The sequence below is a fragment of the Juglans microcarpa x Juglans regia genome, chromosome 7D, assembly GCF_004785595.1.
Source record: "Juglans microcarpa x Juglans regia isolate MS1-56 chromosome 7D, Jm3101_v1.0, whole genome shotgun sequence".
Taxonomy (NCBI): domain Eukaryota; kingdom Viridiplantae; phylum Streptophyta; class Magnoliopsida; order Fagales; family Juglandaceae; genus Juglans; species Juglans microcarpa x Juglans regia.
Window position 1 is genome coordinate 15,938,946 of NC_054606.1, and position 17,093 is coordinate 15,956,038.

The window sequence follows — 17,093 nt, forward strand, 5'->3', positions numbered from 1 at the left end:
AAACGATTGCGTGACGTTTGTGCAGTCCGCATACATAGCATTCATTATATATAAATTGCCTCAGCAGGAGTAATGGGCGACATCCTTTTGAGCCCTGCATAAGACACCTTGTGGATTCTTCTTAGCATTGATCTGCACTTCACACACCTCCTCTTATATCTTCAATTATTCTCTCTGTCGTCTCCCTCAATCTTAGTTTCTTTTTCCTCCTCTTTTCAATCTTCTCGTCTTTAATTTGTCGTCCAGTACTACGCCTTCCCATTGTCTCTTGTCTGCATCGTCCAACTCTCATTTCCCCTTCAATGATCTCTTTTTCTCGTCTTTCTCTTTAGCCATTTGTTGTTTCTCATACACACAATCTTTGTCATCACCACTTGGGCCAATGCGAGCTTAGTGGTCAGCCTACCCACCCATTCAAAACATGCAGGTGAACAAGGGCATGGGCATATCACATATGGCCACAGCCCCGGCCTCCCGGTGTGTGGAGGGCAATTCTCTTTGTTCAAGAATTTTTTTTTGAGATTTTTCATTGCTAATATAAAAACCAAAGAGACCAAAGGCAGAGAATCTCGAGATGCTCGATTAAATTTTGAAAATCAATTTGTTAACATTCACATCCTTTAGCTATTGCCAAGATCATAAACTCAAATATTCAAGAACAAAAAGGATAGAGGTAACAACTTCTCAAATGGAAAAAAAAAAAAAATGAAAAAGAAATGCTACACTCGTAAAAAAATTCTACGATAAAAGTATTTTCATTTTATCCTAAAATGATAGTGCACGCCACACTCTTGTTTCCAAGAAATAAATTGATTTTCTTACAGTTTTATGTTACATTTTTCTTTTCCTATAAAGAGTGGGGAGGGGTAGCAAGTGTAGTTTCCTCCTTCGGTGTGACCATAAGCGTTCTCACTTATTGCAGCATGTTTGGTTTGAGTCATAACTATTGATTTGGATGGAGCAACCCGTCACCGCAACCCCACCAAGTTACCAGCATGCAAAGGCCCCTAAGATTTTGATTTGCAAGTTTTACTAAGACAAACTGTTTTGAACCTGTGACCTCGAACAAGGGAGGGAAGAATGGTCCTCTAGCCTTTCCCAACTGGACTACCACCTTAGTGGTACAATTTTATGTTACATGAATCAAATTCTAGTTACTGGATTATGTTCTCTCGCCACCAACAACAACACGTACAACATGACTACTGTTGTGGAAAATACACACATTAACGATGACCAATAAAGTAAAAATAATTACGATCAAGCACACAACGCACAATATACGTGATTCGGCAAATTGTTTACATCCACAGAGTTGCAGAAATTTTATTAATAGAGGAAATTACAATCACTAAATCTCAACTCATACTCTCTAGGGCTTTTTGCTCTCTCACTCAATATGCACTCACTTGATAATTGTTCTCTATCAAAATATGCTGAAAGTTATACAAAATAAGTCAAATATGACATATATATATATATATCAAACAGTGTTGGAAACCATAATCTAGAAAAATCTACATTGTTCGCTCGAGCAGCTTGTCGAGCGCGCATCGGGCGAACAACATTAGTTCAAGCGGGGTGTCGAGTGATGGTTGAATGAACACTTTGTTTCTCAATTTTTAGCTCTAAAACCAGTCTCCACATACACCCCAACAATCTCCCACTTGGAGACTGGGTCTTCACATGCTAGCCATTGTTTCTAGCCAAGCCCTATCATCTCTATAGCTCATAGCTCCAGTCTTCAAGTAGAAGACGCACTGAAGTTAAGCCCGGCTTCAGTTTTCTACATACATTGCCCTTAGTCAGCACATCCACTATGCGACTCACAACTCCCACTGCACTAGGAGTATCCGGTCTCGAACCGATCTTTGCAACCTCAACCAACTTTTCCAAGCTTTCATGAGGAACGACAAAGCTGACTTCTTTTGGCTTCCTCACATGTTTCGCGCGATCAAGTCTACCCTTTTGTACTCATGTATTTTACTACACATCACTGAACTCTGATGTTAAATACAAAGATTTAGATCTCCTACCATGTTCTAAGACCAGTGCACCTTTAGTGATATTCCAAACTCCTCCAGAGAATGCTACTACAAAACCATTGTCATCAAGCTGTTCCACAGAGATCAGATTTTTTTTTTTCAGATCTGGAACGTGTTTGACTTGCTGTAAAGTCCACCGCCCCTGTTTGGAAGTGTGATGTGCATATCACCCACTCTCACAACATCCAGTGCCTTTCCATCAGCCGCATACATCTTCCCAAAATCACCAGCAACATAATTCTGCATGATTTCTCGATGTGAGGTGCTATGGAACGAAACCCCTGAATCCAATACCCAATCATCAATCGAACTTTACACTACAAGAAGTAAGGCATTATGACCTTCTTCTGCCACTACATTCATTGCATCATCTTCAGTACCTTTTTGATTTTTGCAGTTTTTCTTAATGTAGCCCAGCTTGCCACAACTCCAGCACATGATCTGCCCATATCCTTTGTCCCGATTGTCAACATTCAGGGTAGATCCTGAACTCGAGAACTCACCCGAGACTCCCCTACGTACCTCTTCAGCAAGACCATGTCACGTATGTCGTCGTAGTTTAGTTTCATCTTGTCGGCTGAACTACTCACAGCCATCCTCATAGCCTCCCAATTATTTGGCAACAATGCCAACAGAATAAATGCTCTGATCTTATCATCAAACTCAATCTCTACAGAAGATAGTTTATTTGTGATCGTTTTGAATTCATTCAAGTGTTGGGCTACATACATACCTTCCGACATCTTCAGATTTAGCAATTTCTTCATCAAGTACACTTTATTGTTCACCGACAGCTTTTCATACATACCTACAAAGTCATCATGAGATCCACCGTAGTTCTCTCCTTACTAACATTGTGTGCCACTATTGTAGACAATGTCAGCCAAACAATCCCCATAACATGTCGATCTAACAGGGTCCACTCAGCATCATCCATGCTCTCCTACTTCTTTCCCAACAGTGGAAGGTGAAGCCTTTTCCTATAGAGATAGTTCTCGATCTGCATCTTCTAGTACTCAAAATCATTACTGGCGAACTTCTCGATCCCGAGTGCTTTCACTTGATCTTTAGCCATCATTCTCATTCAGATCCAACATTAGCTCTTGATACAGTTGTCATCAAAGATGACAAATAAAGTAAAAACAATCACGATCAAGCGCATGACTTATAATATATGTGGTTCGGCAAATTGCCTATGTCTACAGAGTTGCAGAAATCTTATTAACAGAGGAGATTACAATCACTCAATTTCAACTCACACTCCTAAGAATTTTTTCTCTCTCACTCAATATAAACTCACTTGACAATTGTTCTATTTGAAAATATGTTGAAAGTAGTACAAAACAAGACAAATATAATATATATATATATATATATATATATATCAAACGGCGCTGAAAATCCTAATCTACTAAAATTCGCGTTCTTCGCTTGAGTGGCGTGTCGAGTGCGCATCGAGCAAACAACATTGGCTTGAGCGGGGTGTTGAGTAAGGGTCGAGTGAATATTAGGGTTTATGTCTCGCTCAAACTCACTGTCGTGCAGGACTCGAGCGAACTCGCTTGTTGAGTTTCGCTCGAATTCACTGTCATCTAGTACTCGAGCGAACTCACTTGTTGAGTTTCGCTCGAGCCCACTGTTGAGCGCATGTTGAGCAAATACTTTATTTCTCAATTTTTAGCTCCAAAACTTATCTCCACATACATCCCAACAACTACTACATTGGACGTTGCTGCAGCCTCATTTCTTGACGCATGGAGCTTGGCAGTTCACTGCCTATTGCAGCTTAGGGAAGCAGCCCAATAAAAAAACCACCAATCAAGGTAGTTTCAACTTCAAGCGTAAATCAACCTTTTTAATAATTTGGGATAGAAATTATAATAAGGGTTGTTAGAGAGAGCAAAATTGACTTTCCCCAAAGTCAAAGCATTGATACTATAGTAATTATTGGTACGAATGATAAAGGTGCGTCAAACTAGCCAAATAAAAAATTATATTCAAATTATTAGATTACTAAAACATGATAAAGATGTTGGCGGGTATGAACTTGATAATACAGAAGTTGTTTATCAAACCATAACCTAAATCGGGAATGAGTGGGTTATGAAGCTAAGATTTGCAAGGCAAGGAAATTATAGGTCATGACTCTAGATAATTCTCAACTTGATAAGCTCCATACTTAAGTTAGCTCTAAAGAGTGTGATTGTGGGACTTGTATAGGTTCTAAACATTGTTGTTAGTGCGATTTGCGAATTTTTTTTTTTAAATCTATCTTTTCCCTTTAACTTAAGATTTTGGGGCTAGAAAGTCCGTGCACACGTCTCTTTTTAGGCTCTGATTGTAGCCAATGTTGGACCTTTTTGTGCTTGAAAAAAAATCGAGAAATGAACCAAACCCTCCGTTCCAACTTGAGTATGAATGACAATATGTGACACGACTCATTAACTCAACACGAATACGATACGATAATAGCGAGTTTGAATTTAGTTTTAACGGGTTCAGGTCAAAACGGGTTGATCCGTTAAGACACAATTGTTTAACGGGTTAATAACGGGTCAACCCGTTTTGATTCATTATGACTCATTAAGAAAGTTAAAGTTACAATTATAACCTTGTATATAAAAGTAAAATTGTTGAAATTTTTATTTCGATATTTTTTTTATTTGAATTGTAATTTTAGACTTATAGTTAGTTTTCTATTTTTTTTATAGATATTGTGATTTTAACATTTATATAAAATTATGCTAAACTTAATCAGGTTAAACGGGTTAATTTTGAGTTTGTTCAACCTAGTTACATAAACCGGTTGAAACGGGTCGGGTTGGGTTGTGTTAACCTATTTTGTAGTATTCACTAACAGGTTGTGTCAACCCGTTATGTTAATAAGTCATGTTAGGGTTTGAGATTTGATACGATAAACTTAACGGATCGTGTTCGGGTGGACCCATATTGTATAATATACATGCCTTGATACGACACAAACACGACCTGTCAACATGATTTGACACCCAATTTACTAGGTCATGTTTGATCAACCAATTAAGTATACCCTTTTGGCTGGACCAATTAATATCTCCATAACAATCCTTGTGCTACTGCTACAATGAAGAGGAGCCATACAACAACAATTAGCATGACAATTTGAGAAAGTAGAAAGATTCTATTACTCAATTGCCAAAACATGATATAAATTTAGAAAAAGAATATGGCATCACCATATCTTTCTTTTCCCGCCTCCAAGCTCCACTATCTTCAATGCCATAATAGTAGTTTGTCTCAGGCATGTTTTAAGAATGATCATGATAATAATGATACTCAAGGTATGATATTAGTGATTATAATTATCATTCCAATAAATAGTTGTTAAAAAAGGCATGGGTAAGGTATCCATAAAACAGGAGATCCATCTACTTGATGTTTGTTAATGTAGCAGTCTTTAAGAAAGCCATCCTTAAATACCCGAAAAGAGGAGAGACATCAAGTATCATTACAACATCACTTTTACCAACATTATTACATTATATATACAAGAACAACTAAATAAAAAAACCTAAAAAAACAAAAAACAAAAAACTTGGGGATTTAATGTAGAGTGGGCATCATCTTCATCATGGACTCTTTGGTAGGACTGACTATCCCTTTTGCACATTTGGACCCCACATTATCGTACCTTTGATGCCTTCTCAATCAAACCTGCAGTGGGTTGCATCAAAGACTATGATCTGGTTGGCAACATGGATAGCACCACCATTCTTTATTTGCCATTTGGTTGAGTGATAATAAATACATTACTTACAATTGTCTTTGATCCCCCATCATGAGCATAAAAAGGGCCCGGCCAATATGCCTGCAATGTCTTCACTCTTAACCAACCAAAAGTTGCACTTACAAGGGAGAAAATGTACTAAAAAGAAGAATTAAAACCCTCAAGATCAGTTTTTGAGTTTGGATAAAATCTTAAACATATAGCTCACTTCCAATGAAACTCTAACTCATGATAAATAAAGGGAATTTGGCTTAAAAGATTTTAGGAGGATCATATATAATTGGGGCTCGATCGAGTACATAATTAGGTTTCGCGTTTTACACTGCTATCTTTTTGCTTCTCGAATTTCTTATTTTATCCTTTTTTAAAATGTTTTAAGTTCGTCAAAAAATTGGAAATTCAAATTAAAAAGCAAAATGATATTTGTGTAAATTCCTCCATTTTTTTATCATGTGATTGGTTAAATTCCTCCATTTTATATCTGAGAGGAGATGAAAAGTTTTATCTAAAAGAAATAGCTAGCATGCTTGCAAGAGTACTGCACGCATATACTACTTTTATAATAAATAAAAAATATTTGCAAAAAATATTTTAAATATTTTATTGTTGTTTTAAATATTTTAAGTTTTTCAAAAAATTGGAAATTCAAAAAGCAAAATGATATTGGTGTAAGACTTAGTGCATGTTTGGAACTGTGGTGACAAATATAACTTATAGCTTTAAGACTTATAGCTTATAACTTAATTAATAAATTTTACTATTAAAAAGTTATTTACTATTTGGTAACTTTATGTTTAAAGTACTTTCAAATATGTTACGTTTGTTTGGAAACAAATTTAAAGAGTACTTTCTAATATAGAAATTATGATTATTTGAATTTTTAAATATTATGACCATATTTTTGAAAGTTTAAAAGTTGTAATTATCTTAAAATTGTATAAGTATTTTCGTTCATTGGCTGTCTTTTTAAAATTTGAATTACATTCCGTATTATCTAGAAAAAGCACGTTTGAGGAAAAAACATCAAAATGATACTTTTCGTATTTTGGTGTTTTTTGTCAAACGTATTTTTTAGCTTATTTGTGATTAAAAATATTTTAATATGTAATATCCAAACAACCTAATTTTTTTTATTAAAGAGTTTTTAAGATTATTTAAGCATTTTTTAAGACACCTATCGTAATCTCAAACAGGCCCTTAGAAATTGATTGTATATTTAACCCTATATATGTAATTTCTGACCAAGCTTTATCATGTGCTTAGTTAAATTCCTCCATGACTATTTTCTGCGAAATTTGCGTATTTCTTATTAAAATGAGTCTGCTTTTATTATAAATATTAATTTTAGTAAAAAATAATCTGTCACAAATACTCGTGTTTCTTGTAGTGTCATTTTATATATGAGAGGAGATGAAAATTAAGTTTTATCTAGAAGAAATAGCATGCTTGCAAGACTACTGCACATATATACTACTTTTCTAATAAAAAAAATATTTGCAAAAAAATTCTTGTCCGATAACAAACATCTTTGCATGAAAAAGTGTAAGAGTCGGAAAGAAATTAGGGACCTACCTTAACCAGAATTCTTTTGCCTTTTGATAGAAATGATTCCATTAACGGTCGCAAAAGCAATTCGTTAATTCTTTTCAAGAACCCTTTGTTTCTTACTCAGCTAATATTCCTTTCAACATCCCCACAGTTTAGTGGTTGATTTCAACCTTTTTATCCCCCATCTTTCCTTGACACTACAAGATATTATATATATATATATATATATATATGTATATATATATATATATATATATAAATATATTTTTGTAGATACCACTTTTTCGGAAAATTACATGATATATATGCTTGCTGCAAGGCCCGGCTACACTTTGTCATCTCGAATTATTAGATGTTTTACATGACTTTGTATCTTAAAATATTAAATTTTACAACTATATCATTCGATAATAATTTTTTACTTTCCGAGCAAAATAGAATAGGAGGAGATAATTGATCTATATGCTATAAGAAAACTGTTTATTTGTGACTAGTTATTTCTAATGAAAATGATTATTTTTTGTCAAAATAAGTTTGTTTTTGTCGCAAATAATCTTTATCGTCACAAATAATCCTTATTATCGCAAATAATCCATTACAAATATTAGTTTTTCTTGTAGTAAGGTGGCTTCTATACCTAGACTTGACTATCATATCAAAATAATCATTGAGAACAGATAGAAGGGGCTTAGACAGCGAGAAACCATAGACACTCCTCGAATTTGAGCCATCCCTAGCCTATATTTCAATCCAACTAAAGAATTCAATAAATTTTAATTAGTGGTTAATATTATACTATTTAATAACTAAAAACTGATAAACAACACTCAACCTAATTTTGACTATTACAACGTTTTTACTTTTCAAAGGAAAACATGTCTTCGTTTAATATGCAATATTCTAAAATTATTATACAATTATTATCTTACTCTTTAAAGTAATTAAAAAAATAAAATAAACTCCATTTAAGTTCTTCATTTACCAATACATTATTTTTGACATTTTTTTTTTCATAATTACAGGAAGTCTTCCAATAAACAATGCATAATTTATGGGATGATTTATAAATAACAATTTTTTTTTTTTCATTTACACGAAATTTTTATCTAAAAAAACAAAAAGAAAACGGTTTCAAGGATTATAAAAATTATATATAATATGTATGTGTGGACTGAAGTTGACTGAATTTATTCGTGCAAATGAGGTTACTTCAAGCTCAAGTGTTCCTCCATTCTTGGGGTTCCATCCCACATCAAAGGAGAAAATAAAGGAAGGAGGGGGTAAAGGAATATACATAGATTCAGTTTGAATTGGATTACTCTCAAATAGAAAGGAAACCCTCCCCCGAGCTGAAGTCCACCAATATCAGTGGGGTCTTCAACGGCTAATTCCTGTCTGCATAATCCAAAAGAATAATGGATGACAACTTTGTTTAAAACCGTGTGGGCTCCACTCCATTAGTAACATATATAAATATTAGAAAGACAGAAAATACAATAAATAGGTCACATAGGACTCTTTAAGTCTTTAGGTGGGTCGTCAGTTCCCATCTCAAATCATATCATGTTTTGTAGTTGTAGGATCTTTGGAATCCCAAGCCCTCATTACACCAACAATGTTTAATATAAAAATAAAATATAAAAAGGTTAAAAGCAAGCTAGCTCCTTAATGGCTCCTCCAACCAAGTTTTGTTTAATCCTTTCTCATCCATCTTTTGATCTTTTTTCCTAGCTATAGTCATATCTTATCATTAATTAATATTATTTAGAAAAATAATTCATTTGGGTATAGTCGAAATCATTCTCGTTAGATGAACGACGCGTGTCTTTTTTATCTGGAGAAAATATATTTGTAATTGTGAATTGTGCAATCATCGCGTAATCATTTTAAAAAAAAATAATAAAATATGAAACTTATATGAAAAAAATTGATGACTTTTTATATGGCAAATTTGATGGAAATTACTACATCAGAATCACTCAATAAAAAAAAAAAAATTATATACCAACATTTACATTGTAAGGTTCATCATGTTACACCACTTGGTGGACATGTAAGTAGTAATTTTTTTTTTTTTTTTAGGATATTGTTCAAAAACTATTGCACAGTCAATGTACACTGTAATATCGTACTTCATGCAATAATGAAGGAATTTCTTGAGCATATGGCTCCCAACCATCAACTTCACCAACTCAATTATAGATATCCTCCATATCGATGCTCAACAACTGGACGACTTTTATCAGACTGTCCAGCATCATCTACATCGATCATCGGACCCTTCTTTGGTTTCACAACCAGATTTTGAATCCAGATCTGATGCACTGCTGCCCCAATTATGGTGTCGGTTTTTATGTCTTGTACTGCACACCATCTTGATCAGATTACAAGCACTGTAATTTGGAGAAATTATTAGGCTTTTCTTCTGTTAATGATCTGCAAACATTCAATCGTGAAATACATAAAACCAGAGGAAAAAAAAAAAAAAAAAAAAAATCAAGCAAGAAGCTAATTGTCGACGATGATCGGGGGTAAATAACTCCGATGATTAAGTTAGTCGGAGATTCTTTTAGAGTAAAATGTTGAAGAAGAAAATTAAAAAAAGATGTTTTAAGGAACCCCACCATTCTAATGAGTTTGAGGCAATCACTTGCCATCATGTTCATTTCGGAGTGTCCCTTATTAATTATCATCATCATCATCATTCAAGACTCTAAGGAGCCGTCTACCATGCTTAAGTTATAAAGCTCACTTAGGTAAGAGTAAAACCACATTACAACCCCATTGTCTTGTATACAAAGCATAAAACATCCCTAAAAACATATCAAGTAAGCAAAAGCCTCCAACTATATTTACACCCTAAGTAAGAATATTAACCTGCCCACTCTTAAAAGTTATACATCCTTTCTCTAGGAATGTTGTTATAATTATATCAAGACCAACTCAAAAACTACACGATCAGCACCCTCCTTGATAAAAAAAATAACACCCATTGAACATCTTATAACACTACTTCCCACCATGCAAGCACATGGATTCTTCAAGGAACAACTATACCATTCCCTTCCTTTTATTATGAAAAGAAAATCTATTTATAAGTTTCGTTTTTCAACAATATTATATTAACACATCGACTTATAAATGACAAAATTTTATTTTTATATGCAATGGGTCATTTTCTGAAACTAAGAATAACCAAGCTAGGAGCAAATTAGGGCCCGGAGTCGGGCGAGTTGTGGTTCGGGGCCCATGAACTTAATCCTGTTGGGCTCATGGACCCTTTGGCCCAACCCACTGCAACCTAGGAGTCCCTATTTAGTGTTCTGTAGCAATAATTATTGGTGCTAAGGTATTGATTTTCTTTTGATTTAATAATTTTTCCTTGCAAGGTTAAGCAAAGAAAGAAATGAGAGAATGGTGGCCATTGAACATGAATGTAACACAGAATAATGAATGATATACAACATGACAACAGAGATCCAACAGTCCGTGATTACACTCACGCGGTTTTGGCCTTTTTGGGGTCTCTCTCTCCAAAATGGCCGCCCCCATTTGTCCTCATATTCATCCCTTTGCATGTGAGGGTTTTGAGATCAGTAGTACTTTTAAATAAGAGTTTAACTTGGATTAATATGGCCTTTCTCTGTAAGTTGATAGCGAAGATGAACGTGTGATGGATTTGTGGGGACAACATGTCCAAGAGCTCACGGGAGTGGCCAAAAACCAGACTTTCTTGTTTAACGCAGGTGAAATCTGATCTTGGATTGGACTTCTCCATCACACAGATACAGAGGGCCGTCCAAAATCTTTTGCTTGCTGGCCACCTATTTATATATATATATATATATATATGTTGTTTTGCGTGTGGGATACATATGTGTATAGAATTATAAGTTGATGGGTTTTGATGGTTCAGGATATGTAAAAGAAATAGGGGGAAAAAGGGAAAGAAAAAGACTCCCTCCTCCAATATTATGGCCCCCACACGGTTTCTAACTTTATTTTGTATTACTAATGCTGAAGCATGTTCTATGAAGAATTCTGGTGTTTTATTGACAAAACATTCACCATTGAAGATTTTGTGCTCTTGACTACTAAGCACCAAGTCACATGGATGAACATTTTGTTCCGTCATTGCTGGCAAACCTGAAAATGACTCCTCATGCACCAAAGACTAAAGTTGAAACAAATCTAGACACAATATATATATATATATATATATATATATATGATTTTGGAAGTTGCAGGTTTGCTCCTTTGATCTACCTTTTCTAGTTTTGTTCTGTTTTTATTTTTAGGGAAAATAATCATCATTCCTTCATCAGATAAACTTACATCTATGACCGGATACATTCTGCGATATCACCATATCAAATATGACATCATAAACCAAAATAATACATTTGGAGCTCCACCAGTATACTATTTTCTTTTGTGACTGGTATGGTCTTCATCATTACTGTTATTCTCTACCGACAAATGTCCAAGAGACTGTTCTCTTTGCCTAAACAGAGATTCAATCTCACCCTTCATAGAAATAGAGGATTCAACCTCTATAGACAAACGTCCGAGAGACGAACTCTTTTTTATTTTAATTAATAATAAGGAAACCAAAAAGAAAAACAGTAAGATAGATGCAAAAAATGACGGATTACAGTTTAGACTAATTTCAATAGACTTTAGAATCTATGACGGCATGTGAAGGCAACACACTTGTCTCTTTTCAGCCACAAAGGTAAATCTGAAATGTTTGATGGTGGCTAGTTTGCTGATCTGACGCTTGCTTCAAGAAGAGCTGCTGTAAGGAGTGGTACGTGAGGACCACACACAGATGTGAGCGGTGCGTGAGAACCACACACGGTAATTTTTGCAAAACCACCACTTTCCTCCGAACGATTTTCGACTTGTGAATTTGCTTGTGCCATGCGTGTCTCTCAAGAGTGATTGGAAAGTTGTAAATTTTTCTTTTTCGGCCTTGAAGAAAGTAAAATAAAACTAAGTAAAAGAAATCTTGATAGACAAGGTGGGTGAATGGAGGAATGAGAGGAAGGAGGAGGATGAAGTCGAAACCTCCTCCCCCTCTGGTGAAAATGGAGCTCTTAATTTTTTACTAAAGAGAAGATCTAGTTTTGCTTTAAGGGACAATTACTTTTAAGTTTAAAATAATGTCAAATATCATGTCAATAAATATTAGAAAATGGAAAATTTGAAACACTTCGTATTCCTTCTCTCCTGTAACGCTTGATTTCTTCTTTTGTTTTTTTGTTTTTTTTTTTTACCACTCATAAAAATGCCACAATCATGTTTTAATTAATAATTTTTCATTGCAGAGTTATACAAGTAGTTGATAATGATGATGATAAGAGTTTAGTTGCTCTATTGCATACCTACGATTTTAGTGAGCTCCTGCAGTTTTGAGTACACTAATTTTTTTAGATAAATAGTGAAACGTTAAAAGTTGTAATGATGAGATGAGATAAATTGAGATGAGTTGAGGTGGGTTTTAAATTCAAACAAGGCCTATGTGTTCATCCTATTATGTTAATGCGGTATACCCATCAAGCTTTATAAATTATTTTTCAGAATGAGAATTTATTCACATGTCATGAAAATAAAATGAGACTCTAACTCATTTTAATAGAAATGGAACTTTGAACGAAGACTGTTCCTTGAGAATGTTTAGAGTGCCCACAGCCACAGGCCTCCAACATGGCAGGAAGTTTGTACACATCCACCGTTTGGGCTTGTATGTAATTGGTTGCACTTCGGCAAAATTTCAGGTTGAGCCGAGATTACCAAAGCCCAATGCAGTGTTATTGTGTTACAAAAAAAAAAAAAAAAAAAACCAATTCAACAGCCCCTCCGCAGTCCAGGCAGAGACATTTAGCTAAGATGTAATAACCCAAGCCCACCACTGTGATATAGAAGTAATTCAAACAGAGCAGCAAATTTGAAGATTTTCTATGGCACTTAATTTATAGCAATGAGCAATTACATACGAAAGAGATCAGTACATTAGAGTCAATCTCTTGCTTGGATATACCAATTTTTGCAATTGTACAACAACATAACATGACTGATTAATCACACCAATGTGGATATGACAATACCACAAAAAACGATATCATTAAATTACAGACAACAGACAGAAAGATGTGGAAAGGTGTGGTTTTAGCTCTCTATAAACAGTGGCTTGACTCACTTGTATGGGAGAGAAGATTCTAATCACTCTGTCCTCCGCATTTTAATTTTAATGGGAGCTTCCTTGTAGGATTCCACCTTCTCAACAGCTTTGCGTAATGGTCTTCCAACTGAAGATCTTCGTGGTGGTTGTGCTTCTTTTCTTGGCACAGAAATTTCTACTTCCTCTTCCTTTTTGATTAATGATTTTAATGGGAGAGGACCTTCATGCATAGGATTTTCAAGTGACTGACTGAGTGGATATTTAGCATACTCTATCTCAAATAAGTTCTCTGTGGGTTCTCTCTCATGGTATTTAAACCTAGCGGATTGCCTCCTCATACAACGCCTGGTCCAAGTTAAAAAAGCCAGCATGTAAAATTTTACCCTTTTCTTTCAAGGGGTAAGGGATGATAAAAAGCAATGATAACAGCATTTTTTGCATCTCTGCAGACATGAATGCAGGATTCCAGAAACAATTACAGATCAAGAATTTTTTTAGATCTTTTTAAGGAGGACGTTTCATGCATTTCTTTGAATGTTTAATATGTTCATCTATTTGTAAAGAGAAATTCTATTTGCAATCCTGAGTGGAGGACTGCGTGTGTAGTCCCATTGATGAATGGGTGTAAAAGGGAAAAAAGTTATCATTTAAAAACAGATATTATTGTAATTTTAAAAGTTTTTTAAATATAACTATTTGAGATTGCATGAACAGTACTCAAATGGAGATCGTACGTAGACTAACTTATTCGTAAAATATCCAACACACATTAAGGGTGAATGCGTGCAAGAAGTTATATGACATATTATTCGCTAGGGGTTTCCCGGAATTATGTAAGACACAACGCAGTTAAGATGTATGCAGTATGTTTAAGCTATATTAATGCTACAACAAACCTTTTATTTTCAACCTTATCTTTATCTGCAGCCTTTTCAAATGCAGTAGAAGGGCCCATAGCTGCAAGTATTTGTTGGTCCGATATGTTAATAAAACCCATCAAAGAATAACAAATATAGAAAAAGAAAATGAAATCCAGCTTAGGTCCTTAAAAATTACATCGACTTCTTCTGGTGCGCCTTCTGTTGCGATTAGAATTCTTTCCACTGCTGTTAGCTTCATGCAATGATTGTTGCTCTGCAGCCACCTCTCCTTCCTTAAGGCAACAAAATACACGAAGCAATAAATGTAAAGAATCGGAAGGGCCCGAACAAAGTATCAGAAACATAACAAAGAAGAGTAACTCACACCTGAGAGGCAGTCTTTTCATAGCTCACCTCTGTTTTTCTCTGCAAATGAAGAAATATTTCTTTTTTTTATTAAAAACATAGTGTTGAAGTTGAATCTGAAGGATATTTCAGTTGATTTCGTTTACTATATTTTCTTTTCATTCCGGGGCTTCCTTGAATCTAGCCTACTTCAGGTTAAATTTGCGAGAGTAGTTGCTGGCAGAGTATTAAAAATCAGTACAAGAAGTTCCCTTTTGATAGCTTACTAAGAACAAAAAATGTTCGTAAGATCATTCTGATCAGTATTACATCGATTAACTATATCATATCATATACTGCAGTGTTATGAACTACACGGTTGGAGGCTGGTGTTTAAGGTTCATGAAATTCATGACATCTCAATCCAAAGATCTGTGTGTGAAGTATGTATGGCATCCGACATGCTAATATATATAGGCTATTAGATGTACTTTCGAACAAGGCACAAGGAGAAAAAGGAGTGTGTGTGTGTGTGTGTGTGAGAGAGAGAGAGAGAGAGAACTAATTCAACGAAACGAACTCAGTAATGAAAGTTGCAAATTTCGCAACAAATAATAATAGTAATAGTAATGAAAGTTGCACTTGCAGTATTGAACCTGGTTAGTTATTCTACATGACATAGTAAATATTGTGCAAAGAGATTCTGGCAGCGACCTTGAAACTTGGAGAAGGAAATCAGCGAGAGATAGGCAGGCATGAAAAGTTAATATTCACGTAATAATTATGTAATGACTACTGTCTACTGGTCTTATGTAATCTGCAGAAGAGGTTCTGCAGAGGTTCAGTGCTTAGATGACCTAAACACCCTGGTGTTTAGGGGCATGCAAACCAAACAAAAAACTTGTCAAGCCTGAAAATAGGATGACATAGAAATGCAAAAATTGATGCAGACTAAGTACTAGCAATTTACTTATTCCAGCCTCACGGGTTTACGACTAGTATAATAGAATACAAGGTTAGAGCTAACCTTCAGTTCTGTATCCTTCATTTTGAGCAAGGCATCCTTGCATAAAAGCGCATGACCAAGTGTTTTTATCTGAAATAAGCAGTGTTGGGAGTTTTAAACACAAAATGGAAGCATAAACCCACAACCAATGTGCATGAATTCTTAAATAGAGTTGAGAGTTTAAAACAAAATTACCCTTTCTCTTCCAAAATTAAGTTCCTGCACAATCAGCAATGACATAGTTACAACCAGTAAGAACCAGAATTGTAGATATAAGATTAAAAGATTTGTTTCAGGCGAAAAGCAGGCGCACCGCTAACATCTGGCTATTTGATTGAGCAAGGTTCCAATTCTGAAGCTGCAATTTCTGAAGACTCACTCGCAGTTTCTGCAACTCAGCTGCACTGAGTTCAATTGTTTTACTGTTGTAGTGTGATTAAGGACACCCATTCTTAGTAGTAGGTATCTATAACAACAAACGTATGCAGGTATTTGTGGGGGAGAAAGAAAGGAAAGGAAGAGAGATAAATAGACACTCCAGAGCAATATGGAAAGATAGATAGATAGAACAATCGAAGGATACTTCCTCTCGGAGATAAGTTTGAGCAAAGCCGTTCTCTCCTGGTGTGGAAATCGAAAACGTAAACAACCCTAGTAAGTGGAACAACAAATTATCACATAGTATCGAGAAGCAAGCAAGATTGTACCTGGAGGAGTTGCTCGACGTAGGCCTCATCTGTCGGCGGTTTGTCGTCTTGGCTGGGGAGTTTGGGTTGCGTCTGCGAGTTCGTAATGTCGGATAGTTTCTTCCTCATTATGCTTCCAAAAGACGACCTCTTCGCCATTCTCTCACTCGCAAAGTTAATACTGAGAAGGAAAATTTTGGATCCCAAGTGAAAATTGAAGTTGAATTTAACAAAGCTTGTGGCACCCTGCGGAAATGCAAAGAAAATTGGACGCAAATTGCCGATTTTTGGGAAAAGATTGTAACAAAATTGACGCAAACTCAGAAAGAAAGAAGAAGTTCTAAATCAAGAGAGAATGTGAAAGGCAAAGGGCGAAGAGGAGAAAAAGAAAAAGCAAGCAGCAGCCAAAAGTGCATGTGGGTCGGCCTAACGGCTTTCCGAAGCCAAGTGTCCGAACCTCTCAAACCCTTCCGAACCTCATTTTTGAAATATAATGATTTCTAAACGACGAAACCTATATATAGTCTTAACCAACGACAGATTTGATATTTTTCAACGAGAAATTATTATTATTATTTTTTTTAATGTATCACATGATCAAATTACTTATAAATTTATTTTTGTAAAGTTTTTATATAGTTTTCATCTTCGTT

At 35.1% G+C, this 17,093-nt stretch overlaps 1 protein-coding gene across 2 annotated transcripts; it reads right to left on the reverse strand.

Moving 5' to 3' along the window:
* Positions 1–13,308: 13,308 nt before the first annotated feature.
* Positions 13,309–16,893, reverse strand: LOC121238259 (SHUGOSHIN 2-like). Of its 2 annotated transcripts, XM_041135087.1 has the most exons (9): positions 16,462–16,893; positions 16,338–16,375; positions 16,068–16,176; positions 15,950–15,973; positions 15,776–15,844; positions 14,791–14,829; positions 14,600–14,696; positions 14,440–14,500; positions 13,309–13,888 (listed from the first exon to the last, which is right to left on the reverse strand). In XM_041135087.1, exons 1-9 carry the CDS (start codon positions 16,597–16,599, stop codon positions 13,585–13,587), a joined length of 879 nt encoding a protein of 292 aa, XP_040991021.1. In that variant the 5' UTR covers positions 16,600–16,893; the 3' UTR covers positions 13,309–13,584. The 2 variants fall into 2 exon arrangements, with proteins under 2 accessions (XP_040991021.1, XP_040991022.1); XM_041135088.1 differs by lacking the exon at positions 16,338–16,375 and having other exon boundaries at positions 16,462–16,634.
* Positions 16,894–17,093: the final 200 nt, after the last annotated feature.